Source organism: Eumetopias jubatus, unplaced genomic scaffold (genome assembly GCF_037043125.1).
Source record: "Eumetopias jubatus isolate StellerSeaLion01/CBP00866 unplaced genomic scaffold, mEumJub1_p1.0 scaffold_1, whole genome shotgun sequence".
NCBI classification, from domain to species: domain Eukaryota; kingdom Metazoa; phylum Chordata; class Mammalia; order Carnivora; family Otariidae; genus Eumetopias; species Eumetopias jubatus.
In genome coordinates, this window is record NW_028274807.1 from 197,336,714 (window position 1) to 197,361,041 (window position 24,328).

A 24,328-nucleotide genomic window follows, 5' to 3' on the forward strand; every position below is an offset into this window, starting at 1 on the left:
GGCCACAATGGCTGCCTGTACCTCATACACAGCACCACGTGGATATTGCTGCGCACACGCCCAATGTAGGCAGCCATGAGGTTGGCCTTGGTGGGCTGCAGGCCCTGCTCTTGGATGTAGGGCCGCATGGTGTTGACAATCTGGTCCTGCTCATCTGAGCTATAGAGGTTGGGAATGTCACCCGAGTTCAGGACATTGTTGATGTCCTCCAGGAAAGACTCATTCTTGATCTGGGGAGAGATGAAAGTACAAAAGCTAAGCTTTAATGATGGCCCCTGGGTGTTGTCTCCCTGGACCTTCATAGCAGCCCCATTTTACAGATCATACCAGGCTCCGAGAAGCTCAGGATCATACAGGTGACCTCACAACTCACAGTCTAGGGCTTATAGCCAGGCCTGCCCTACAGCTGAGACTCTGAACATCACCACTGGGCTGTGGAAGGGCCCTGGGTCCTGGGTGGGAGATGTGGCACCTTACTCTCACTTTCCAGGCCTCCCCCAGCCTCAGTTTCCTCACAGGAGGAAACCAGGCCACAGGCCGAAATAGGTCCTTGCCAGACTACATGAGGGGACCCTGGGGGTAGAGGCAGGGCTGGGAACAGAGGGGACCCTGCACAGAGTGGGACACATTCCAGGGCTTGGCCCAATTCCAACCACCAGCCAGGTTTAAGTGCTGCTCTATTTGTTTTGAGACCCCAGAGCCACCACCTCCCTTCCTCTTAGAGACCTAGGGACAGGCTTCCCCGCTAGGGAGCTCTAGAGGGAACAGCCCCCAAAAGGGGCACCATGGGCACAGTGCTTCGGGCATGAGTCCTGAGGTGGGGAGCCCTTGGCCAGTGAGTGTGGTGCCACCTGTGGTCAGCCATGGTGCCAGGGGCCTTATTTACCCTTGGGGTATAGTAGTGACCTATGCCTCCCTAGCTCTGACAGGCTGGGTTTGGTCCCAGGCACCTGGCCCACCCAACTGTGGGCCCCCCGCCCCGGGTCCCAGCCATCCCTCCAAACATCCACCCCAACTGACAGTAACGTGGGCATGAAGGACTGACCACTTTCTAGAATGCCACATTGGGGTGGGATTGTATCCAGCCCACCCTGGACCCTGCCCACTGCCTGTGGCAGTGGCACCTGAGTGTCGGAGAACAAGAAGGTGATGGGCAGGCTATGCAGGCCCGCCTTGAGCAAGATCTTCTTGACATCTTCACGCCACTCGGTCATGCCATAGTTCTTGGATAGCTCGATCTGGAAGCACTCGTACTCGGCCCTGGAGACAGGAGTTTGGGTGGAAGCGTGCCAGAGCTTGAGGCCAAGTGCCCTACCCCAGCCATCTGGAGTCTGGCTCCCATCCTGGGCAGATCTGCAGATGCTCCAGGCCCTGAACCTGCTCTCTTACCGCCAGACCTCTGCCTAAGCTGTTCCCATGGCCTGGAAAGCCCTTTGCTTCCATCCTCCCAGCTCTGACCCTGAGAGGAGGCCATGGCCACCTCATCTAGGAATTCCTCCTGGTCTGCAGCCACGCCTCCCTCCCCACAGCACCATAGGGCACTGCTGCTGCCCCTTCTTGGAGCCTAGGTCCCCTGCCCAGTGCGTTCAGAAGCCCATGGCTGGGGGACCTGGCCCGGGGTGGCCCCAGCTCCCCCAGCTGTGGAAGAACATAAATGGAAGCCACGGCCTGCCGCCAGCCACCCACTGCCCAGCACGCCTGGGGCCCTCACATGTGCGAGGCCAGCCGTGTGAGGGAGCTGCGGCCGCTGCCACCCACGCCCAGCAGGAGCGCGTTGCCCAGTGCCTGGCGCAGGGTGCGGCTGATGCGGCAGATGTGGCTCATGGCATCCATGAAAAGGACCAGCTTCAGCTTGGCTGTGTTGATCTGGTTGTAGTCCTCCATGTACTCCTCAATCACCTGCATCATCTGGGACCAGGGAAGATGGGGAGATCTGGGTCCTCTCTCTATCCCTGTGCACTAGGACCCCCAACAGGACATACCCCCTCCCACGGCCAGCCCTGCTCCTCTGTAGGGAGGGGTGTTGGGCCTGGCTTCAGAAGAGTATGGCCCTATGCACCTGACCCACCAAACTGCCAGCACCCGCGCCCGCCGTCCCAGCCATCCCTCCAAACATCCACCCCAACGGACAGTAACCTGGGCATGAAGGACTGACCACTTTTTAGGATGCCACACTGGGATGGGGTTGAATCCAGCCCACCCTGGACCCTGCCCACTGCCTGTGGCAGTGGCACCTGAGTGTTGGGGAACGGGAGGCCAGACCTGTTCAGAAGCCAGACCTAAACGAGGCCAGACCTGTGGGATACACAGAGGCCTGGGGGGCGGGGTCAGAGTCCTGCCTGTTTCCTCTGGGCCGCACCGGGTGCACTGAGCCAGGGCCCTCGTGAGAGCTCCTGGGACCAAGGATGGGATGTATGTACTGGGAAAGCATTGGGTGGCCCACTCCAGCCATGCAGCTCCGAGGCCTCTGATGAGGTCTCTTGCAAGCCTCCCTGCGGTCCTGACTCAGACCTGTGCCCCCAGGGGCCCTGCCGCCCCTCTGTGGGCGAGATGATAGCCTTCCAACAGGCCAGCACGTCCATGTTTACAGAGCCTGTCCCAGATGAAACACAGGCTTGTCCCCAGAGGCGGACCAAGCAGGGCCTGCCGCACCCTTCAGACAGGCGAGGAAACGGGACCTACAGAGGCAAGGGCTGGCCTTCCAAGTCAGAGTCCTGACCCTCTGGTCATAGCGCACTGGTCTGTTCGCAGGGCTGCAGAGGGCCCGGGGCCTGGGGGGCAGAGCGACGGGGCCCCTCACCTTGTTCTCACTGGTGATGAGCTCATAGGACTTGACGTCAGAGCCTGGCGACATGAAGTCCCCGTAGAGAATGGGCTGGAAGGGACAGACCTCGACAAAGGTCACCCCCCACTGCTCCATGCGGCTCTCCAGGAGCCTGTCGAACCAGCCTCGGTCCTCGTCGCTCACCAGGCGGTCGCGGAACACGCGGCAGCTCTCGTGGTACCACAACCGCAGCAGCTGCACCCCGTCCTGCAGCCGGCCCCCCGTCAGCGCCTGCCCCCTGGCCCCGGAGACCCCATCCCACGCTGCCCTACCCGCGCCTCTCCGGTCCCGGCTCCACGCTGGCCAGGTGCCTGCTGGGACCCAGCTGCATTAGCTGGGCATCAGCTTCTTCCCTCTTAGGGCCCCCACGGCTACTCAAACAAACCCTAAGCCTGGGAGGAATGCCTGGTTCTCCTTACACCTTCCCAGCACCCTGCCTCTAGCCACCCAGCAAGCCCCTCTGACTCGGCTCCCATCTCTGTGTCTGCTGCTGCCTCCATCCCGGCTTTCTCGCCTCCCCCTGGGTGAGTGGATGGCCCTCAGGAAGCCCCCAGGCCCTTCTCTCTACCTTTTTGGCTATAGCTTGGCAAGGCCAGGGCTGGTGTCTGTCCTGTTCACCAAGTCTCCCCGGCCCCAGGCTCTGCACACACTGACCCATCCAGCCCCCATTCCAAGGGCAAATCAGTCCCCCACCCACCCCCGGGCTCCCACCACCTTCAGGACCCTATGGCTCCCACGGTTGCCCCAGCCCCATTAGCACCCTGACAGCCCACTCCCTGCTACAGTCCTGCTCCGTCCACCTGGGCTTCCGGTTCCTCGAGTGCATCCCCCTCACTCTTCCTCCCCAGTCTTCTCCTACACAGGCCTCCACCAGGAACCCCCTCTCTCTCTCCTTTGCCTTGCCCTGGATCCTTCTGTGGGATCCCCATAACTGCTGCCATCCTAGGCATGGATCTGAGCCGAAAGACAGGGCTCAGCTGTAGGAAAACAGGGGCCCTGGGGCCCAGCCTGCCCCCAGCCCTACTCAGGGCCTGGCCAGATCAAGGCTGGGCAGTGGGGGAGTGGTAGCAAGCCCTAAAATCGAGGGGCTGGGGAGGACTGTGAGGGCACTGTGGGCTCTCCTCTGCTGGACACGGGGAAGGGAGCCTGCCGGATCCTCACTCACCTCGACCTTAGCCGGGTTGGCCATGAGCATGCCCTGGAAGACTTTGGAGAGGTCCCTGAGGTTGAAGGTGTAGTGGGACTTTGCCGGGGTGGGCAGCAACTGGGAGGTGATGGTGGAGTACACCATGATGGTGGCTTCCACGAGGGGGTCCGTGAAGTGGGCGATGGTGGGGGCCCCAGCTGTGGGAACAGGAGGGTGGGCCTGAGTCACACAGGCGGGGGCTCCCTGTACGGCCTCTGTGGATGCTACCTCCCTGCTTTTGCCAGTGCTGGGTTCTCCCCCAGGTGCCCTCCCCCCAGCCTGCGGGCTTGGGTTCCACCCAGCCTTCAGCCCCTCTTGGACGCCACCTCCTCCACAAGCTCTCCCTGATGCCTCCCAGCCTGGGGTGAGGACTCTCCTGCTCTGAGCTCTCCCCTTTTACCACCTCATTACCGGCACAGGCTGTCGGGCACTGGGGCACACCCTTGGAACCAGGGGTAGTAATGGGGTCAGTGCTGGGCGGGGCCCTTACTGCCTTGCCCTGTGGGGTTGTGGGAACTTGGGGCAGAGAGAGTGGAAAACGAGTACAGAAGGGGCAGGAGGGCTCATGAGCCCCAAAGGGGGGCTCATCGGTTAGTTAACACAGGCACTGTTCTGGGTCCTGGGTCCAGAGGGTGGTCCCAACAGACACACTCCTCACCCACCAGCCGCCAACCTGCGGGGATCTGCAGCAGTATGGACAGTGGAGTGCCATGCAGAGGCCTGCTGCAGGAGAGCAGTGGTCGGGGAGCCAGGGTTGGGGACATTTGACATAGTGCTAGGCGAGGCCTGGTGAGGAGGGACACTGGAACAGAGAGCTGGACAAGGGAGGTGTGAGCCGGCCCGGAACCGGAGCCAGTGTGTTGAGGTCTGGGGTGCCAAGGACCAGTGAGGAGGGAGTGAGAGCAGAGAGGTGACAAGGCGGTCCCAGTGTTGGGACTTGGGCTCTTGCCTGCAGTCGAGCGAGAAGGAGTGTGATCCCAGTGAACGTGTGAATGGGTCCCTTGGGCAGGCGTGGCTAGAGGGCTGGACGGGGTGGTGGGGTGGAGTGAGGGAATGGGGATCGGGGGTTGACCTGAGCTGAAAGGAGGGGCCACCCTCCAGCGACAGTGACAGCCCGGGAACGTGAGGAATGTGAGAGCTGACCGTTGGTCTGGCCACAAGACGCCACTGGTGACAAGGACACTCTCCAGGGAGTGTTGAGGCACAAGGGAAAGGGGGAGGGGGGTGATGCCAGCCTGAAGAGAAAATGCTCTTGAGCTGTGCTGTCAGTGTGAGCAGAGGAATGGAGAGACGGCCAGGGTGGGTGGGAAGGCCCAGAGTGGCTGTTTTGTTTTGTTGTTAAGATGGGGGAAATCAATGACCGCCAGATCCGCCCTGCGTGAGGCTGCCACACCAGACAAGCCTGCTCCTTGGATAGGGCCGGCCTCTTGGGAGCCTCTGCGTCTTTACACAGGGTGGGAGTTTGTTGGATTCCTTTATTCATTCATTCAACTCACATTTACCTTGCTTTTACTGTGGGTCGGACCTAGCCCATGCACTGAAGGACTGACTGCTACGTGAATGGTTGAATAAGCCTATGAAGACGTTTGCTCTAGCAGTAGCTCAAGGTCCCCACATGAGCCAGAGGATGGTTCTCGGTGGCCACTGGCACCCAGCCGCGGCCACACCCAAATAGAGCCCGGGGCTCACCCAGGCACTAGCGGCCCGCCCCATCCAGGCCCTCTCCAGGCCGGCACTTACGCACTGGCTCCCGGTAACTTCTCTCTCCGAGGAGTCCATCTAGTGGGTTGAGGGAGAGACATGGGGCTCAGAGTTAGGTGGGTCCCTTGCTGCCCACCTTGGCCAGCTGGGCCAAGCTGGACAGCTCCCAGAGCAGCCACCTAGCACCCACCCCCCTTCTCAGAGCAATATGGCCCCCACCCCTAGCTGGGCCTGTAGGCAAGTTCTGGCCTATCACCACTGACGGCAGGGCAGGCCAGGCCAGAGGAGGGAAGGCCTGACTCCCATCACCCACCACCTGGCGCAGTGCCAAGGGGAGTTCAAAGGTCAGAGTGTATGTTAGACAGGAGGTGGGCTGGTGGGGGAAAACTGCATCCTGATGCAGTGGAAGATCAGGACCACTCTGTCTATTCTATCTTGGTGGTTCTTCCTGATTTATAAAAGTAACATCCTTCCAACCAGCTTTTCTGGGCAAATACTAACATATACGTGTGTACTTATGCAGGTAAATGCCTAAGTGTACATATGTATAAATCATATATTCAGCAATCACCACGTGCCAGGCTTCATGCTAGATGCTACATCCAGTGTCTTATTTAACCTCCACGACTTGGGATGGTGGTCACTAATGTCATTGCCCATTATACAGATGGAGAAACTGAGGCTCAGGGAGGTTCATGAATTTGCAAAAGTAACAAAGCTGAGTAAAGGGTGAAGCCAGGGCTGAGGTCAGTGCCTCCATCACTCCACCCTTTCCAGCAGCTGCCCAGCTGTCCTAGGAGTAGCTTACCTGGCCTGGGCTTCTGCCTTTGCCTAGGGCCTCCCCGACTTCCCGACTTCCACCCAGTGCTCACCCATCCAACTGCCCAGGATGGTGGAGAAGATGCGCTTCTTGCTGACCTCGTCCATCTCGGCAAAGGACAGGTAGTTGAAGTGGCGTGTCAGCCGTGGGGTGATGGCATTCCTGCCTCCACCCGGGGGGCCCATGGCACAGACAAAGTTGATGTCCACCAGGTGCTTGAAGGCTCCTGGAGTGGAGGCAGGAAGTCAGGAGGGGGCCCTACCCAGGGCTGAATTATGACTTTTTGTGGGCCCTAGGCACTTGGCCTTCAAAGGGCCTCCTCCTCTATAAAAAATATTAAAAATGATAATTTATAACAGTACTGGAATAAAGACAAATATATTAATATTATACAATAAAAATGTTCTTTGACCCTTAAAAGTTCATTTTCCTGGTGATTTTAAAAGAATCAAAACATTTCTTTGGATCCTCTAAAAGTACTGTGGGCAATAGGCCTTGTGCCTACCTTGCCTCATGGATGAGGAGCCCTGCCCTGCCCAGCACACCCAGCCCGCACCCCGCTGGTCCAGGCCGGCCGGCACGCACCAATGACCTTGCGGTCATACCAGCCGCCGTGGTCCATCCACTGGCGCAACAGCTCGATGGGTGGCTGGGCGCCATAGGTCTCCAAGGCTGGCATATTCAGGTCATCGATGAAGAAGATGAAGTTGCGCCCCAGGGGTGGCCCAAACACACCCTTTCGCCTGCGGGAGAGGGGCTGCGTGAGCCCAGCACCCGTTGACACCAGGTCCTCCGGGAATCCAGGGGTGGCAGGATGGCGACTGCCTTCAGCTTCCTCTGAATTGTGAAACCTCTTGAGCAGCCCCTTGTCCCATTCTGAACATCCTGGGACATCACGTTGGCTGCCCCGAGTCTGGGCTCCCTTCAAGCTGGGTCCTGCCTCCCAGGCAGATGCATATCAAGCCCCCCCGCCCCGAGTACCCAGCCCAGGGCAAGCACCCATGGTGGGGCTTAGGAATTCCTGATGGATGAGGGCTCCAGAACAGTCTGCAAGAGCACCCAGGGCCCTCTAGGAAGTTTTTGGAAAGCCCAAGAGCACAATTTGGTGAGGAGCTGGGAAAACAGCTGGTTGAGGCAAACTGGGAGGACACTGGAGTACGGAAAGGAGGGAGGTGCCTGCCTCTTGTCCAGCTTGCTGTCGATGAGGTCCTGGGTTTGGTTGGCCGACGTTCGGGCTGAGAAGGTAAGGAAGTGGCTGATGTACTCTAGTGGCAGGTTCTTGAGGAGCTTGTTGGAGATGGTGAGGGTCTTCCCCGTGCCTGTCGGCCCAATGCACAGCACCTGGGAGAACAGGAATCATGTGGTCAAGGTTCTTACCAGGCCTGGTGCACGGCAGGGGCTTCCCCTTCCGTGTAGGAGGCCAGCCACCCCCCGACTTGGGCCTTGGTGTGGGTGAGGCAGGGCACGGTAGGCGCATTCACAGGCTTGTGGTTGATGAGTAGCATGTCCAGCAGGTAGGACATCTGCACTGTGTCCATAGTAGGCACGATGATGTTGCAGTAGTTGGTATCTGGCATCATGGTGAATGGAGTCGAGGAGTCCATCCACCTCACCCAGGCCACCTGGAAGCACAGGCAGCTCTGGGCTGGGCCCAGAACCCCACCCCACCCCGCTCCAGCCAAGTGCACCAGGAGGACAAGGAGACGCACTGCTAGGCCATGGCAAGAGAGCCCAGGTGAGGGGCTGCTTGGGACTAAAACAGGAAGCCCTGTGCCCTCCTCTCTGCTCAGGGTGGGGAATCCCAGAACAAACCACTGGGAGTGGGGGGCTTCCTAGAGACTGCTAGGTCTCAGCATCAGGGAGGTGTTCTGGCAGTTGGACAGCCCAGATGTCAAAGGCCTTTGCTGTTTGATTTCAGGCTATCCGAGGGTGTGGGGGCCAGAACCCTAAGTGTTGGCATCACTGGGATATGGAGAAATGCCCCAGCCTGGCCCCCCCAACCATCCCTACCTGTATGAATTCTTTCACCCACAGCCTTGACCCAGCTTGCACACCTCCCTTCATGAGGGGGTTTGCTACGGTCAAACCACAGGTCACACTGGGGACGTTAGACTCAAAGGTGCCCTCTGAGACCCCAGCAGGACCATGCATAGTGGCCATCTCTGAGATGCCTCTCTGCCTCCTCCTCATCCTGGGCTGGGGTCCTGATCCTGGAAGCACAACAGGCTCCTGGAGCCCCCACTGGCTGATAGGAGGGATGGGACACCACAGCAGGCCAGGAGGGCTTGCTGCCCCGCCCTAAGGGAACCCAGCCCCTAGGAAAATGGGACTTGTAAGTAGAACCAAGGTAGGCATCCCTGGGCTCAGCATCAACTTGGAGGAGGCAATGCATATGGTCGGGAAGGGAGGAATGCCAACATCTCCCAGTCCCATGTTCAAGTCCAGCTCTGCCACCCACTCGCTGGGTGTGGCTCTTCTGAGCCTCAATTTCCTTGTCTGGAAATTGGGCACAATAATAACCACACTGTGGGTCTGTGAGGATCCTTGAGGTAATGCAAATACCCCCCGCCTGAGACCTGTGGCCATCAGCTGGGCTCCTTTCTGTAGTCATTGTTCACCGAGGAGGACAGCCACCACCCAGTGGGCCCTTCCTGTCGGGCTGCCTCGGCACAGGCCTGCATTCACCTGCTTGCCCTCTTCATCTTCGTCCTCATCGTCATTGGTGCTGCTGATGCCTGCGTCCTCCAGCCTATAATCGAACACCAGCCCCTCCTCCGGGAAGTGCATGGTCAGCTGCAAGGGACCAGAGGAAAACCAGGCTGTGAGGCCCAGGAGTTCACATGGCTGCTTATCCCTGGGGGCCTGGGCTGAGTCGACGGCCCCAGAGCACCCAGCATTCAGCACACACATCTGGGACTTGGGACCCCAGCCCGAGGGCTGCCACCTCTCACATTTTCTATCTTCATCTTGATCCTGAGCCAGTGGCTGAAGCTGATGCGGCTGGCACTGTCCCCTGTGGCGCCCACACTCCAGATCAGGGAGAAGATGAACCAGGGCTCAATCAGCTCCGGGATGCGACTCAGCTTTTCAGCAGGTATCTTCCTGAGGCCCTGGGGACAGTGGGGACCACATCAGGCCCAGGCAAGAACAGTGCTGAGTAGCCCAAGGAAGCCAGGGTAGGGGGCATCCTTGGATTCTGCTGCGTGGTCTGGTGTCTCTGCAGCAGACAGGATGCGGTGACCCCATGACCCATGTGAGCCAATCTGAATCTCTTCCAGGAAGCTGGGCTTGGGGTTCAGGGCCCTCAGGTGCCCAGGCACAGAGAGCAGGGACAGGAAGGAGCAGGCACCCAGCCCCACTTGCTCAGAACTATACCTCTTTCGGCAGAAAGGGCTTGAAGAAGCAGTCTAGCAGCTTGAGGAGACTCAGGGTCAGGTTGCTGTCGGTTGAGGTGATCACCTCCCTTACCGAGTGCCGGACGAAAGTGATGGATCCCTACAGGGGATGAGTACCTGGCTCCTGTGGCTGGTGGCCATAGCGCCCTGCTGCCCCACCTGAGCCGGGCAAACGGTGGCCTCACTTACCTCCAGGAAACGGACAAAGAGAGACTTCAACTGCTCCTCATAGGGCTTGAATAAGTCAGGGAGCCTCCTTAGCCAGCACTCAACAAAGGGCATGAGCCCCAGGATGCTGGGCTCCAGGTACACCATGCCACAGCGGGACACTGTGGCTGGGGAGGCCACTGCCAGGTCCTGCACCTCGAACATCATGGTCATTGCCTGACACCAAGAGGAACCATGTGAGTGGGCCAGCCGCCAGTTCCTAGGGCCAGGAAAAGGGCTGCAGAGCCACGGGGAGGGGTTGCCCATCCTGCAACTGTGGGCATGCTGTGGGACAGGCTGTGGACCAGAAGCAGTGGTGGGCTGGAGGAGCCTCAGGAACCCCTTGGTCTTCAGTTAACATAGCTCTCCTTGGGGCCAGGAGGAGAACAAAAGTCAGGAGATTCCTGACTGCTCTCTGGCCAGCCTAGGACCAGGGCATTTTGGGGGTCCCTGGAGCTATCTGATGAGAGCTGTATGCTATGCTGCAGAACTTCCAGGTGGTCTCAGAAGGGCTTGAGATCGGTTCAGTGTAGCCACCACGAACGGCTCTAATACCAGGTGACAGCCCTCCTTGCCTGAGAACAGCACCTCACACACCAGGCAGGTGGCCCTGGGGCCAGGTATGTACCGTCTATCTCCCAGACTCCTGGCACATTGCTAAGATGTCTGCTAGGTCTGGGCCCAGACTGGGCCCACATGGCTGCAAGTGGGCCTGGGAGGCACGAGGCAGAGTCAGCCAGAGAGCAGTGGGTGGTCGTCCCCGACCTGGACCCAGCACATCCCACAATGTGGTCTGCAGAAGGGCAGTCCTGGGCAGCCACCCCCAACATGGCCAAGGTGTGGGAGCTTGGGGATGGCCTGGGATGCAGCCATGGCCCGGAGAAGGAGAGGGATGAGGCTGGCCAGCATACTGTGGCCCCCAGGGCCACTCAGCTGCAGAGGAGAGCTGGGAAGGCAGACAGGTAGACAGACCTCTGTGAGCTTGATGATCTCTCCAGAACTGAGGCACAGCTTCTTGTTGTCGTCCAGCACCGTGTTCATGTTCTCTATCCAGACAGCGTCCACCGGCCCATCGAACATGTACCACTTCTTGTTGGTGTCGGAGGCAATGGCCCCCACCCGGATGAGGGAGGGGAAAATCCCGTCTGTCCTGCAGCCATCAGGGGGAGGGGGAGACAGGGCAGCACACTGCTGGCTCCCAGGGAAACCTGGCTGCTGGTCTGGCCCTGCTCTGCTGGGGTTTTTCTCTTAATATCTTCATTCATTTAAGAACAATAATGGGGAAAATGGGACTTTTTGGTGTAACATGGTGTTATAAAAATGTGTGTTTACATTCCTTCTCTGCTGAATCTCCACTAAAGTTATATTACAGGAAGATAAAAGATGACATCCTGGGGAAAAGAAACGAAATGGGGGAGGAGGCAACAGCAGAAATGGGGGTTCACACAGTTCTGGGAGACAGGAGGAGGAGAAGGGGAAAAGGACCTAGCAGAGAAAGCAAGGGATGGGTCATGAGATGCATCCAGTCCTGCCACAGAACCCAGGAAGGCTCAGGCTTCAGAGGCACCAAGTGCCTGGGAAAGTGGTGGGTAGGGGAACATTTTTCTGGTCTGATCCCCAGGACCCCCACCCACGCACGCAGCAGCCTGGAGTGGGTGTAGATGAGACCCTTCACCAGAAACAGGGAAGTAGGCCAGAGTCACATTCGGAAAGATGGGTGACTGCCCCTCTCCAGTGTCCACACCCCAGAACACTGGAGCCAAGAAGAAACCCCCCGCAAAAACTGGACACTTCCCCAGAGAAGCAGAATGGCCCCAGAGAAAATCCTCCCACATGCTGATGTCTGGAGGGTCTCCACCTCGTTGTCCTTCTCCAGCTCAGCGAGCACACTCTCCCTGATACGCACATGTCCTCCTGGGGGTGGAGGCCCTGAGAGGGAGCACCAGCCCTCTGGGGTCATGACAGCAGGCAACATTTACTGAGAACTTGGTATGTGCCACGCTGTCCAGACATCTTCCTTATATCAAGCTCGTTGTCTCCTTACCATAATCATGGCGCCATTATTATTCCCACTTTGCAGATGACGGCACCAAGGCCCGGCGGGGAGGAAGGTCACTCAGCAAGGAAGTGCGGTGGTGAGTAGAGTCCCAGGCATTGGGCTCTAGAGCCTGAGCTCCTGACCTCCCACTGGGCTAGGGGAGGGAGGCCCATGGCCCACAGCCCCCAGAGGTCTGGGCGCAGGGTCGTCCCTGGAGAGGGGCTGGGACCACTCACCACTCATGGGTGAGCAGGTCAAATTCTCCATACAGCTGGCCCATTGTGATGGACTTGGGGTTCAGCACATAGTAGTTGACAGCCTCATACACGCCACCACTGATGGACGGCTGTCCTTTCAGCAAGGTCATGGCAGCTGCCAGGACTCTGTAACACTGGGGGGTCAGCCACCCAAGAGTGAGCCCCCTGGCTCTCCAGAGCACAGGGCTGGAGTGGACTGCAGGCCACAGGGGGCAGGCGGGGTACTCTAGAGGCTACAGAGGTACAAATGGGGCCCAAGACCCCTGCTGAGGCCCCACCCAGCCCTCGGGCCCCTGCCTGGGTAGTGAATTGCCTGGCTTGGCTCCACTTACGTTGCTCTTGCCAGAACCGGTGGGCCCCACAAGCATGAGGCCGTGCCGCACCACCGTGGTCTCGTAGAGCTGGATGCACTTGGTCAGGAAGCCTGGAGGGACAAGGCAGTGGAGCGCGGGGGCAGAGCATGGGCTTGGGTCCTGGCTCTGCCACTAGCTTGCTGGGCCACCTCAGGTGGGTCACCCTGAGCCTCAGTTTCCTCATCTAGGAAATGCAGCTGGTGATATACCTACCTCATAGGTGGGAGCAGGTGAAGCCCTAAGTGCAGGGATGGACACAAAGTAGGCACACTCTGCGAATGGCAGCCATGATTGCCACCATGACTATTATTCCCTACCATGCGCTGGTCAGGTGTCCAACTGGCACAGATCTGCTCAGTGTCAGCTGTCACAGGCCCCAGAAGCAACTCCAGCCCCAAAGCCTCCCCCCGGCCTGCTGAAAGCACTACCCTGAGGAAATGGTGGCCAATACATGGCAAAATCCCAGGGACAAAATTGGAGCGTCAGTCAGGAGCTGCGACTGACCAGGGACAGCTGCCCGCTGTGTGTAGCCACACAGGTAGGGAATGAGCGTCTCATTTGGCTCAAGAGCGGCTTGGGGAGCTGGCAGGGGGAGTCGTAGCCCTGCATGTCTGGGAGGCCCTGCTAATGGGACAAGAGCCAAATATTCAGTGCTAGCTAAGCTGACCCAAGGCCATGAAGGAGATTTTGAGGCTTCATCCGACAAGCCCGCTGGGACCTGGCTGGCAGGAAGTGGCATCAGAGCTCCATGTGGAATGAAGGACAATGGAGGGCGTGGGGGACAGACCTCGCACCAAGGAGCACACCAGGCCCCAGAGGAGGGCCCCGTGTAGCCAGGGTGGCCTCGTGGCCAGGTGTGACTTCCGGGAGGAGCGTTGCCCAACTCCACAAAGGATTGGCAGGGAGGCTCTTAGGAGGAGAGGAAAGGTCCCCCGGCCTAGGGACGGGAGGACCAGAGCTGGAGCTGCGTGGCTGCACAGTGGCTGCGTTGAGACCCCCGCCTTCTATCAGGAAAGAGGGTTGGGGTCAGAGGGAGACCGAGGGTGGCATCCCCCAGAGTTCTTCTATCAGTGCCGCGGCCTTTATAACAAGCTGGTTCAAGAAAGGCCCAAACGTTCTTTAGCCCAACAACACCAGGGCTGTGTTCCACGGGGACTGTGAGCAAGTCCTAGATGAGAGCAATATGCTTTGATCCAAAAGAGGACAGTATGGGCTGGGGTGTGGTGGGGCAGGAGGCATGGGCAGGCCATAGCTCACCACTTCCCCCAGTGATGGCATCAAACCCCATTGCTGCCCCAGGCAGGTAAGGATGGGGTAGAGGAGAGCCTATATTGGGGAGGAGCAAGGCCCAAGAGGGGCCCACAAGGTGAGGGGGGTAAGCAGGGGGTCTCGGGGAGGTGACAGGATCTGCTTCCCTACTATAAAATGTTCAGCAAAAGATACATTAGTCTCTGCCCCTTGTTCCTGATACAGAGCTCCTCAAACCATTGTTAAGTAGGATGCTAGGAGAATCTTCTTTTCTGACACTTAGTCTTTGACCCTGGTTCCTGACACAGAGCTCCTAAGACCTTTATTATTTCCTGAGTGCTAGGAATGTCTTTTGTTCTAATGAGGCACCTCTTGGTTTGGGCTCCTGGGAGCAGGCTGGTCACCAGGAAGACCAAACCAGGGTTAGACGTTTAGAACTTTTGGGCTCACTCCCCCACTCTCCAGAGAGGGCAGAGGGGCTGGAAGTGGATAATAATTGATAATAATTTATCATGCCTACCTGATGAAGGCTCCATAAAAATCCCCAAAGCATGGGGTTTAGAGAGCTTCCTGGTGGATGAACACATCCATGTGCTGGGAGGGTGGTTCACCCCAAACTCCAAGGGGTAGACCTCAGCCTATGTATCTCTGCATCTGGCAGTTCATCTGTATCCTTTCTCATATCCTTTATTATATAATAAGTAGTAAATGTGTTTCCCTGAGTTCTGTGAGCTGTTCTAGCAAATGATCAAACCTAAGGAGGGGGTCATGGGAACCTCTGATTTGTAGCCATGCTGCCAAAAAGTTGTGGGTAACCTGGGGACCCACTACTTGTGACTACTTGTGACTTGTGACTCCGCTTAGTGTCAGAACTGAGCTGAATTGCGGGACAGCCAGTGGAGAATTGGTGTCGGAGAACCTGTTGGTGTGGGAAAACTCCCACGTCTGGTGACAGAGGCATGAGTGGGAGAGAGGGCTTTCTCCTACACATCTGTCACCTGCCCTACCCTGGGGACTGCCTGGCGAGGGCCCCAGCCTGCCACACACTTGGCCAGGTGTGAGCGACCCTGAGGCGGCACTGCCCCGATTCTGCGCCCCTGTGCTGGATCCCGGGGTGGCTACTCCAGGACTTCAAGGGCAGAGGCCAGCGGCTCACCGTCCACATCCTTAAGGTTGCTGTTCTCACAGGCCTTGCGAATGGCCTTGTCCAGGATGCCGTAGTCAGTCTCCTCCTCCTTGATGGTGGGGAACAGATCTGATACGATCCCAGAGAAGAGCTTGAGGTCCTCTTGCAGGAACTTGGGCACATTCACATCTCGGATGGCCCGGAGGCATATCAGTTCCTGTAGCAGAGGCCGGTGGAGCCTTCAGGGGACCCGGGTCAGACATGCCTTCGGTCCCTCTGGGGCCCTCCTGTAGTCCCGCTCCCCCGGCTCCTCTAGATGGAGCTCACCTCATCCATACTGGGGTTTTCTCGCTTGAGGTTCCCGGCAGCCGAGATCACGGTCTTCACAGCTCTCATCCCGAAGTCATAATGATCCTGTCACCACGGCACAGGAGGGGCGGGTGGGCCCTGTGCCTTAGGGGGCCACTGCCTGGAACACTCTGCCTCCCGGCCTGGTACCTGGCCCTCACCCAGCTGGAAACTACAAGGTCACACCTCCTGCAGGCCCCAGCCTGAGCCAGGTGTCCTCATTGTATGCCTCCGGCACCTTCTCCTTACCATCCCAGCGGCCCTCTCCCTTCCCCGGCCTACCTAGTCCGCATCCCCTGCTTGACTCTTGAACCCTGTGGGTGAGGACTCTCTGCGGGTCTGACCCTGGCAGAGTCCTGCGGTCTCAGCACTGTACCAGGGGCAGGGACATACTCGGGTTTGTTCAAAACATTAAAGAAGGAGTTCCCGCCAGTGCAAAGGCAGGGATGGCCCAGAGGGCCTTTGAGCTTCCTTCTAACATTGTCTCAATGTCTCTCCAGACCCACCCTTTCAGCCATACCACTGTGGCTTTTCCCTTCTTTGCTGCTGGTTCTGTTTCTCTCCTATTATATAGCAGGTGTGTTGGAAATGGTTAAATTTTTATCATTTTCCCCCAAGGGCCAGACCATGAGAGCTACATCTGGACCTGACCCACAGACCAGCACACTTCCCAGAAGTCCTGGACTTGGAGCAGGATGAAGTGACTGGGCTAGATTGTGACTGGGGGGGGCAGTGCGTGCCCACATAGCCAAAGGCAGCATGGTTTCCCCCTGGCCACAAAGATTGGTGTTCATGCAGGAGCAGGTCATGCAGAGAGGGCCCATTAGGACGACACCGGGGACTTCTTCTAGAACTTAGCGTGTAAGCCTAGAGCTAGGCTCATCTCTGCCACTGCAGAGGGGAAAGCCTGCCTGGAGAAGGGAGCCAAACAGGGAAGCTTAGCCAGCAGTGCTGGGGTCTGTACCAATGGCGGCTGCCCCCGGAAGCTGGGCTCAGCACGCTGAGTGGAAGGCCCACAGTGTGTGGGGCTGCTGTCCTGCTCTGGTCCCACAAGACTCAGTGTGCTCGCTCCTCAGCCCTGGGTTGTGTGGCTCTTGGTCTCCTAACGCTTGACCCAACTAGCCCTCAGCTGAGGAGTGGGGATGTAATTCCTATCTCATGGGGCTCACAGAGGGCAGACGGTGGCTCTCACACCCTGGAACCTGGTGGAGGCAGGGCCTCACCTGCGAGCTGAGCTGCTCAGAAGACAGCTTGAAGGTGGTTGTGATCTTCTTGGCCAGCACATTGGCCTCATTGAAGCCAAAGGAGTAGAGGGAGATCTCTGCGATCATGGCGTAATCCGGAACCATCATGGCCACAGGCCGGAAGAGCGCCTGGGGCATGGGGCACCTGTGTGAATGGAAAGGCAGGCCTCCCCTCCCAGAGCCCCACCGACTCTCTGGACCTCACCGTCCCCAGTGGTCCTCAGGCCTCGGAAGGCAGGCTCACTGCCCTCCTGCCCCACCGATGCTTGGATTCCCCTCTGCACCTCACCCGCCATGGCTGAGGCTGCTTATCCTCCCTTGTGGCTGGACAGCTCTTCCGTTAGAATCCGGTCCTTCGTGTTGACCTGAACCCGCCCCCTGACTTCTCCCAAGCCTGAGGACCAGCCTGGGGCCTCCTGTCCATGGCTGGGGGTGGGTCTCAGGACCCCCAGGCAGGAGGGTTGCCCCGGGGAATCCTTGTATAAGCGCTTAAGCACCTCTGAGGCCACAGCCTCCCGGGCTTTCCAGTACCCTGGGAAGCCCCTTGGGCCGCCCGGTGCCTGAACTCGCCTTCAGGTTATCCGGCAGCTCGGTACGGCCAGCGTATCCTGGGTTCATGGTGATAAACACCGCACAGGATGGCACAAGTGGGATCTCGACGCCTTCAAACATGAAGCGTTCTACCTACGGGGGGGAAGGGGTTCGACTCACTCGCCTCCTCTCTGGATAGGCCCCTTGTCCCTGTGGAAGCCCTGTCCTGGCTAGAGCTGCTCAGCCCAGGAGAGAGGCTTGGCTCCTCTCTCAGGATCTGGCCTAAGACCTTGGGTCCTGGGGGGCACCGGTGGCCTCCGAGGTCCCGGATCCCTGAGGTCTTCACGCATCTCCTGCTACCCACACCCTCCCCCCAGCTCCTGACACTGGATCTCCTGGACTTGGGCAGCTCAGCTCTGACTAGGACCCAGAGCCCTACTGGGGTGGGGTAGGGCTCCTGCCAGCCTCCCAGCTCTTGTCTCCAGGAGGAGACCTCTGGCCCCTCTGAATGAGGCTACAGAAAGGACAAATGGCTGGAGCTTCCCATAAGGGTCAGGATGTAGGAGGGATCCCTTCATCCACAGCAGCTTGGCCTGGAAGTTGCCCCCAGAGTGGGGCAGGGACATGGGGCTCCCTGACCGGCTACAAAAGCCCCTTAGGGACAGTCCCACATGGGGGAGTGGGACTGCCCGGTCCCCTGCGGGACGAGTCTGGGCTCGGGGCAGGCCCGAGTGCCCGGCTTTTGACGCCGCCAGCATGGGGAGCCCGCGGCTGCGTGGGCATGCTGGGGACAGCTGACATGATGTGATGGTAACCAGGAGGGGCACCCTGATGCTCACCCGCTGTTGCTGAGCCTTCTGGATGGTGGTGATCTGCTGTGCCACCACCGACAGCACCTCAACATCAATGCGGTTGAACTCATCGAAGCAGGCCCAGGCCCCGGCACTAAGTGAGGTAAGGACAGTCGGGGGGTATGAGTTCGGAGCCCACCTGACACCTCCGAGGGCCCCCTGTGACTCTGCTGGGAGGAAGCCTCCAATGGCCATCTTGGCCAGCTCAGCAATATTCCCACCACCCACCACCCCACCCCAGTGCCCACCAGGGGCTGAGCCTTTGAGTAACTATTATTCCCTCCTGTCCCCTCCACCATCCTGTGAGGGTCCTCTTAGGCAGTGTCCCTGGGAGAGGTCAGCCTTCCTGCCCTGCCCCGTGCCACCCTCATACACTTCCTCACCTGGCCAGGCCCTTGAAGAACTTGCCCATGGCCATGAAGTCGAGCTGGTCAGAGCAGTTGAACACCACAGTCTGGATGGCCAAGGCCTTGCCCAGGTCTTTGGTGGTCTCAGTTTTCCCTGTGCCAGCCGGGCCAGCTGGGGCGCCTCCAAACTTGAGGTGCAGGGCCCCGGTCAGAGTCAGGTAGCACCTGTAGGAGTGAGAGGAGGTAGGCATGGGCCACGCTCCTTCCTCAGGATTCCCGGAGACTTAGGGAGTGGTTCACTTTATAAAGGGGCTGCCTGTTCTTTCTCCCAAGTCAATTCCTCTGGTACCCTGAAAGGCAGCTTTGACTGATGGAACTAGTAAAGCTCATACCCTTGAGATGCTTCCTGAGTGCCATGTGTGTGCTAAAAGCTTTACACCTCGGTGCATGAAATTCTCATAACCACCCTGAGGAGGCTGCAGAGGAAACTGGGGCACAGAGGGTCAAGTCAGCTGTCCAAGATCGCCCAGGAGAGGGACAGAACTGGTTTTGAACTGGAAGCCCATGCTCCTAACCCTGCATTGTTTTAATGGACCGGCCCAGCATGGACTCACTGGGCCTTATGGTCCCCAGGCTCTTGCGCCAGCCAGAGCTGGAGGGACGGTGCCAGGGCAGGAGGGTACGTGGGGAGGGAGATGCTCACCTGTCGGTCAGAGGCGTGATCACAAGCCTCCCGCTGTTTCCCAGGTACTCATAGCCGTAGATGAACTCGGCATTCACAGCCCGGATGTACAGGTTGTTATTTGTCCAGTAGTACCTGGCATTGCAGGGAGATAGGTTCCCGGACCATGGGGACCATGGGCCACTGGATAGGGCATGTGGCCAAGGAGAGGTGGGGAAGGAAGGCATCAAGGCAAGCTTGTCCCAGGGCCTACTGGAGACTGACTCTCCACCCTGCCCTGGCCGTGGACATGACCAGGCCAGGGGCTCCTGCATCCTCACCTCAGCTGCGAGATCCACTCAAAGTCGTTCACGCTGACTATGTTCTCCTGGATCAGCTTGCTCACCACATCCTTGGCATGGACCTCAATGACAATTAGAGCTGACAACACGGCCCGTTGCATGCGGGACAGCTTCCCCCGCACCAGGGACACCAGGTCACTGAGCTGTGGGAGCAGGGGGGACACTGTCACATACTGGCATGATCGAGCTAGGCAGGCTTCCCCTCCCGTGCACAGATGGTGGGCTTCTCCCAGAAACAACCTCTCTATTGTGGGGGCTCCTGGTGATCTAGGATGGGAAGGGGTGCAGAATGAGGCAGGGGGAGGGTGGGCAGGGCATGGGTCACACGAGAAGTCTGGCAGGAAAGCAAATAAAAACAGAGGCACATGCATGGCATCTGCCTCCCTGTAGCATGCGGAGATTGTGAGCCTTCAGGAGCCAGGAGGTGGAGCCTGGCAAGGAGCTTGAGGAAGGCGTGTGGTGAGGAGCCGGGGCACAGAGCAAGGACAGCCCATGAGACAGTGCAGGAGGGCCCCAGACGTGTGGCTCCCTCACTGACCACTGGGAGAGGGGCACCTGCCTGGCCTCAGAGCTCTCCTCAGACCACCAGACCCTCCCACGGGTGGCAGGTTGTGAGACACTCATCTCAGGAGTGTCTGACCTATTGCTCTTGGATCTAACTCCAAGCCCCTTCCAGGATCAATATAGGGAAACCCCCCCGGAGGGAGCAGTTTCTCCCAGGGTGCGGGGTGGATGGGGGGAGCAGACCTGCCGGGCCAGCTGGGGGAACAGCTGGTTACTGAGGTTACCGGCCCCCAGAGCCTCTGCCACCTCCATGGTCCAGTAGGTCTGGCACCCGGCGATGGTCACCTGGCCAGGCCACTTTAGAACCCACTGGGTCCTGGGCATCTAGAAAGATAACACAGGTAGGGCTGACCCAGGCCAGCAGCTAGCCCTGACCTTGCATCCTCTTTTTTGCTTAAACTTCTTCTGTGTTTCTGGGCCCAAGTAGTTAATTCCGCCTCAGAAGGAGAGAAGCCATTATGCTCTGGGCCTCTGGGGTTTGGGCCAAGTCCTCACTTCCTCAGCAGAGGAGACCTTGAAGCAGAGGGATGGGAGCCTAGGATCAGGGAACACAGTCCTGGGTTCACTCCACTTTCAAATCACATGCCTTTGGGCAGAAAGCATCTCTGAACTAACCCACAGGTGAGCTGCTGACCATGGACTAAGAGGGGTGCTGTGGGGGGAGGCCCTGCGCCAGGCCAGGCTCACAATGAGTGCTTAAAACACAACCACAGTAGCTGGCCATTATCAGGGGCACGTCTCACTTTTGGGAACGTTTTCAGATTCCTCCTCCAGTGGCCCCAAGGACCACCTGCCCCCAGAGATCCTGTGGCTGGCTCACTGAGAGCAGCAGGGTCAAGGCAGAGCCTGAGGACGAGGCAGGCAGGCAGGCGGCTGTGTGAGAGAGCAGGGGGTCTCTGAGGCTGTGTTGGGATGGGAGGCACGGCTCACCGTGGGGTAGGCCTTGATGGCTCTCTCAATGATGTCCCGCACGCTGGCCTTCATGCTGCGCTCCACCTCCCGCAGCCAGTCCTCCACATTGCTGGACGGGTAGATGGAGAATGACAGCTGCACCTCTTCACCCTCCGCCGAGTACATGTGTGTGATCTCCAGGTCCTCCTGGAATTGCAGCTGTGGGCAGGGGAGGAGTGAGAGCAGCCTTACCCCATGTGTTCCCGGAGGCCCCGTGCGCCCCAGCCCCAGGGCTGGCCCTGCCCCCGCGACTGCGCGCCCCCGACTGCACGTGGGTCTGCCTTGTCCCCAGCTGCGGCCCAGCCCGCCTGGGGAAGGAAGTTAAGCCTGCCCTGCTCGTCCCCCTCCCCCACAGGTCTGTATGGACTCCCTTGAGGATGAAGAGGAGGATGAGGTGATTCAGGAGCCACTGCTTCCTGCGTTTCTCGGGTCTTGGCCCAGCGGGCACCTCAGTGCACTGGCAGGGGTGGGGGGGCAGGACGCCACTGAGCTGGGGGTTCTACAGCTGCCCTTCCTCCCACAGGCCCCGGCTGTCGCCAAGGGCCGGGAATCTCACAGGCCACCTCAGCTCCTGCTAAAAGGACTTGGGGCCAGAAAAGAGCTATCCTCCCTGGAAAGGTGCCCCAGAGCTCCCGGGCCTGAACCCCAGGCCCAGTTACCCACCCGGGCGATGTTCTCGAAGCACTTGCGCAGGTGGGGCTGCACGGCCATGGGGTCCTTTGTCTGGGACAGAATCTCGAGTAGTTCGTCATCTGACAGGAAGTAGAATCTGCCAGGGGAACAGGAGTGAGGGAGTGGGTCAGGCAGCCTCACACCCCAGCCCCGCGGGCAGACACCTACAGAATGGGCATGGGCCAGGTGGTGCCCACCTGGGGAAGGCACCCCGCTTGGTCTCCAAGTACTCGCTGAGGCCCTTCTGCACCATGTCCAGCAGCTTGTTGCAGTCCCGCAGGCTGTCCAGCAGCCTCTGGTCAGAGCACACATTGATTACCTGCATGGCCCAGGCCAGAGAGTGGAAGTGAGCACGGTCAAACTGGGAGGCAGCAAGGTGGGCTCAGAGGGCACCCATGCTGGCCAGAGACCCCAGTAGGACCTGGGAAGAAGAGAGGGCAGGAAAATGGCCCTGAGTCAGGGCCCACATCCATCACCCCTATCAATCCACAGGAAATAGTCCATGGTAGAAAAATATTAGGGTTAGGGGCACCTGGGTGGCTCAGTCAGTTAAGCATCGGCCTTTGGCTCAGGTCATGATCCCAGGGTCCTGGGATGGAGCCCTGTGTCAGGCTCCATGCTCAGCGGGGAGCCTGCTTCTCCCTCTCCCTCTGCCCCTTCCCCCCACTCATGCTCTCTCTTTTTCTCTAATAAATAAATAAAATCTTTTTAAAAAATTAGGGTTAAACAAAGCCAAGGAATTTGATTTATTGTGGGCTTTGTCAGTGCCTTTAAAATCCTACGTAGGGGCGCCTGGGTGGCTCAGTCAACTGAACGTCCAACTCTTGGTTTTGGCTCAGGTCATGATTTCGGGGCCCTGGGATCAAGCCCTGCCTTCGGGCTCTGCACCCAGCATGGAGTCTGCTTCAGATTCTCTTTTCCCTTTTCCCTCTGTCCCCACCCCACCACGCTCTCTCTCTCTATATATATATATATACAATGAAATAAACAAATACAATCTCTAAAATCCTAAGAATGTAGGGGTGGCTCTGTCGGCTCAGTCGGTTAAGCGTTGGACTCTTGGTTTCAGCTCAGGTCGTGATCTCAGGGTCGTGAGACTGAGTCCCATGTCGGTGCCACGCTCAGCGCAGAGTCTCCTTGTCCCTCTCCCTCCCCCTCTGCTCCTCCCCTTGCTTACGCTCACTCTCTCTCTTTCAAATAAATACACAAAATCTTAAAAAAAAAATCCTAATGTAGACTGTAAATCTTCAAGGGGAAAACCAGCTATCGTGTTTCTGAGGAATATCTCTCAAGACTGGGGAGTCCACTCAAAGGGACACAGGTCTCGGACTTGTCCTTCAGTCTTTCTTGTTCAGAGAGAGAAGAGACCAGGAGGCTCCCAACAACGTGACCAGGGTCCTCAGCGGTCCCAGCTGCCCCCTCCTCTCCCCATGTGAGCTCGCCTCATGGTTCTCATAGGCATTCTTCATGATCTTCCTCCAGATCCGCTCCATTGTCTGGTAGCGCTTGCTCTCCACGGGCAACTGCCGATTGATGTCCTCAGAGCTGAAGATGGGCTCCAAGTAGAGCCAGGCCCGTTGACAGTTCAGCCACTCCTCCAGCACCTCCTGGGCAGGGCATGGACTGTCAGGGCCTGGGGTCCACGTTAGGTCCTATCCCCGCTGACCTGGATCTCTCACCCGACCGGAGTGTGGGACCGAGCACTGGACATCAGAGCCAACATCCACAGGGGGATTTCCAGATGACCCTGCCAGCCACTGCTCCAGGGAGCCAAGGCTGCACAGAGGCCCTGGCTTCCAGAGAAAGCCAGGGCTTTCCACAGGAAAGCTTTTGTCCCCACAGAACACCCAAGCCTCCAGCAGAGCCAGGGGAGCCACCCTTCCCTATGAGAGATCCACCCTCACACCAGTGAGCCCTGCAGTCACAGAGGAAAGAGCCCAGTGCATGGAGGCCCAAACCAGTCCCCTTTCCTGGAAGGACTTTTGGGTTTATGACCCCAGGAGTCTCTGAGGTGTACTGGGATTTGAGCTTGAGATGCCTAAAATACTCTCTGAAACCTCAGTCCAAGATCAAGACACCTCCAAAACCAGCCGATTTCTCCTTCTACCTTCAAACTCCTCTCTACGGATTTATCTCTTTTCCCATCAATGCAAACTCATTCATTCGTTCATTCATTCATTCCCTTCCTCGAGAGATGTGTGCCTCAGCCAGTTTGTGCCAGGCCTGTGCTAGGCCCATGTGGACATCAGGAGAAACAGAGAAACAGGATGTGGTCCTGCACTTGAGATGCCCATAGCCCACGAAGCTGCCAGTTCTGCCTCCGAATCACCAAGGGCCCAGCATGTGTGATGGGCTTTGTAAGAGGCACCGAGGGCCACCTTGCTGGTAGGTGTGGGGGAGTCAGTGAGCGCTGCTGGATGCTGAGCCTTGGAGATGGCAGGAAGGAATGGAACTGCAGGTGGAGGGGGTGGTGTGAGCAAAGGAGGGAGACCCAGGGACAATGCTGACCAACTCAGACATCTCTGGGTGATCCAAGGAACGTATACATAAGCCCTCCTCACTCGGCTCCTGACCTTCACTGGAGGTTCCTGAGCAGCTCCCAGGAAGGTCCCAGGGAAGTAAGTGACTGTAAGAATCACGCC

The 24,328-nt window shown here is 58.5% G+C and overlaps 1 protein-coding gene across 1 annotated transcript in view; it reads right to left on the bottom strand.

Annotated features, from left to right (window-relative positions):
• The window catches only part of DNAH1 (dynein axonemal heavy chain 1), a 73,534-nt gene that overhangs the window by 15,506 nt on the left and 33,700 nt on the right, over positions 1-24,328 (bottom strand). Inside the window, exons 21-50 of the mRNA XM_028124520.2 lie at positions 23,129-23,293; positions 21,884-22,005; positions 21,678-21,783; positions 20,994-21,173; positions 20,247-20,387; positions 19,479-19,642; positions 19,180-19,293; positions 18,513-18,701; positions 18,118-18,223; positions 17,318-17,431; positions 16,727-16,876; positions 15,483-15,569; positions 15,186-15,372; positions 12,761-12,852; positions 12,408-12,562; positions 11,106-11,283; positions 10,116-10,310; positions 9,907-10,026; positions 9,483-9,641; positions 9,217-9,324; positions 8,013-8,153; positions 7,712-7,872; positions 7,117-7,274; positions 6,584-6,757; positions 5,751-5,789; positions 3,990-4,168; positions 2,801-3,031; positions 1,712-1,908; positions 1,125-1,260; positions 22-230 (exon numbers count right to left, since the gene is read on the bottom strand). Coding sequence (XP_027980321.1) covers positions 22-230; positions 1,125-1,260; positions 1,712-1,908; positions 2,801-3,031; positions 3,990-4,168; positions 5,751-5,789; positions 6,584-6,757; positions 7,117-7,274; positions 7,712-7,872; positions 8,013-8,153; positions 9,217-9,324; positions 9,483-9,641; positions 9,907-10,026; positions 10,116-10,310; positions 11,106-11,283; positions 12,408-12,562; positions 12,761-12,852; positions 15,186-15,372; positions 15,483-15,569; positions 16,727-16,876; positions 17,318-17,431; positions 18,118-18,223; positions 18,513-18,701; positions 19,180-19,293; positions 19,479-19,642; positions 20,247-20,387; positions 20,994-21,173; positions 21,678-21,783; positions 21,884-22,005; positions 23,129-23,293 — 4,457 coding nt within the window. The remainder of the gene's footprint in view (positions 1-21; positions 231-1,124; positions 1,261-1,711; positions 1,909-2,800; positions 3,032-3,989; positions 4,169-5,750; positions 5,790-6,583; positions 6,758-7,116; positions 7,275-7,711; positions 7,873-8,012; positions 8,154-9,216; positions 9,325-9,482; positions 9,642-9,906; positions 10,027-10,115; positions 10,311-11,105; positions 11,284-12,407; positions 12,563-12,760; positions 12,853-15,185; positions 15,373-15,482; positions 15,570-16,726; positions 16,877-17,317; positions 17,432-18,117; positions 18,224-18,512; positions 18,702-19,179; positions 19,294-19,478; positions 19,643-20,246; positions 20,388-20,993; positions 21,174-21,677; positions 21,784-21,883; positions 22,006-23,128; positions 23,294-24,328) is intronic.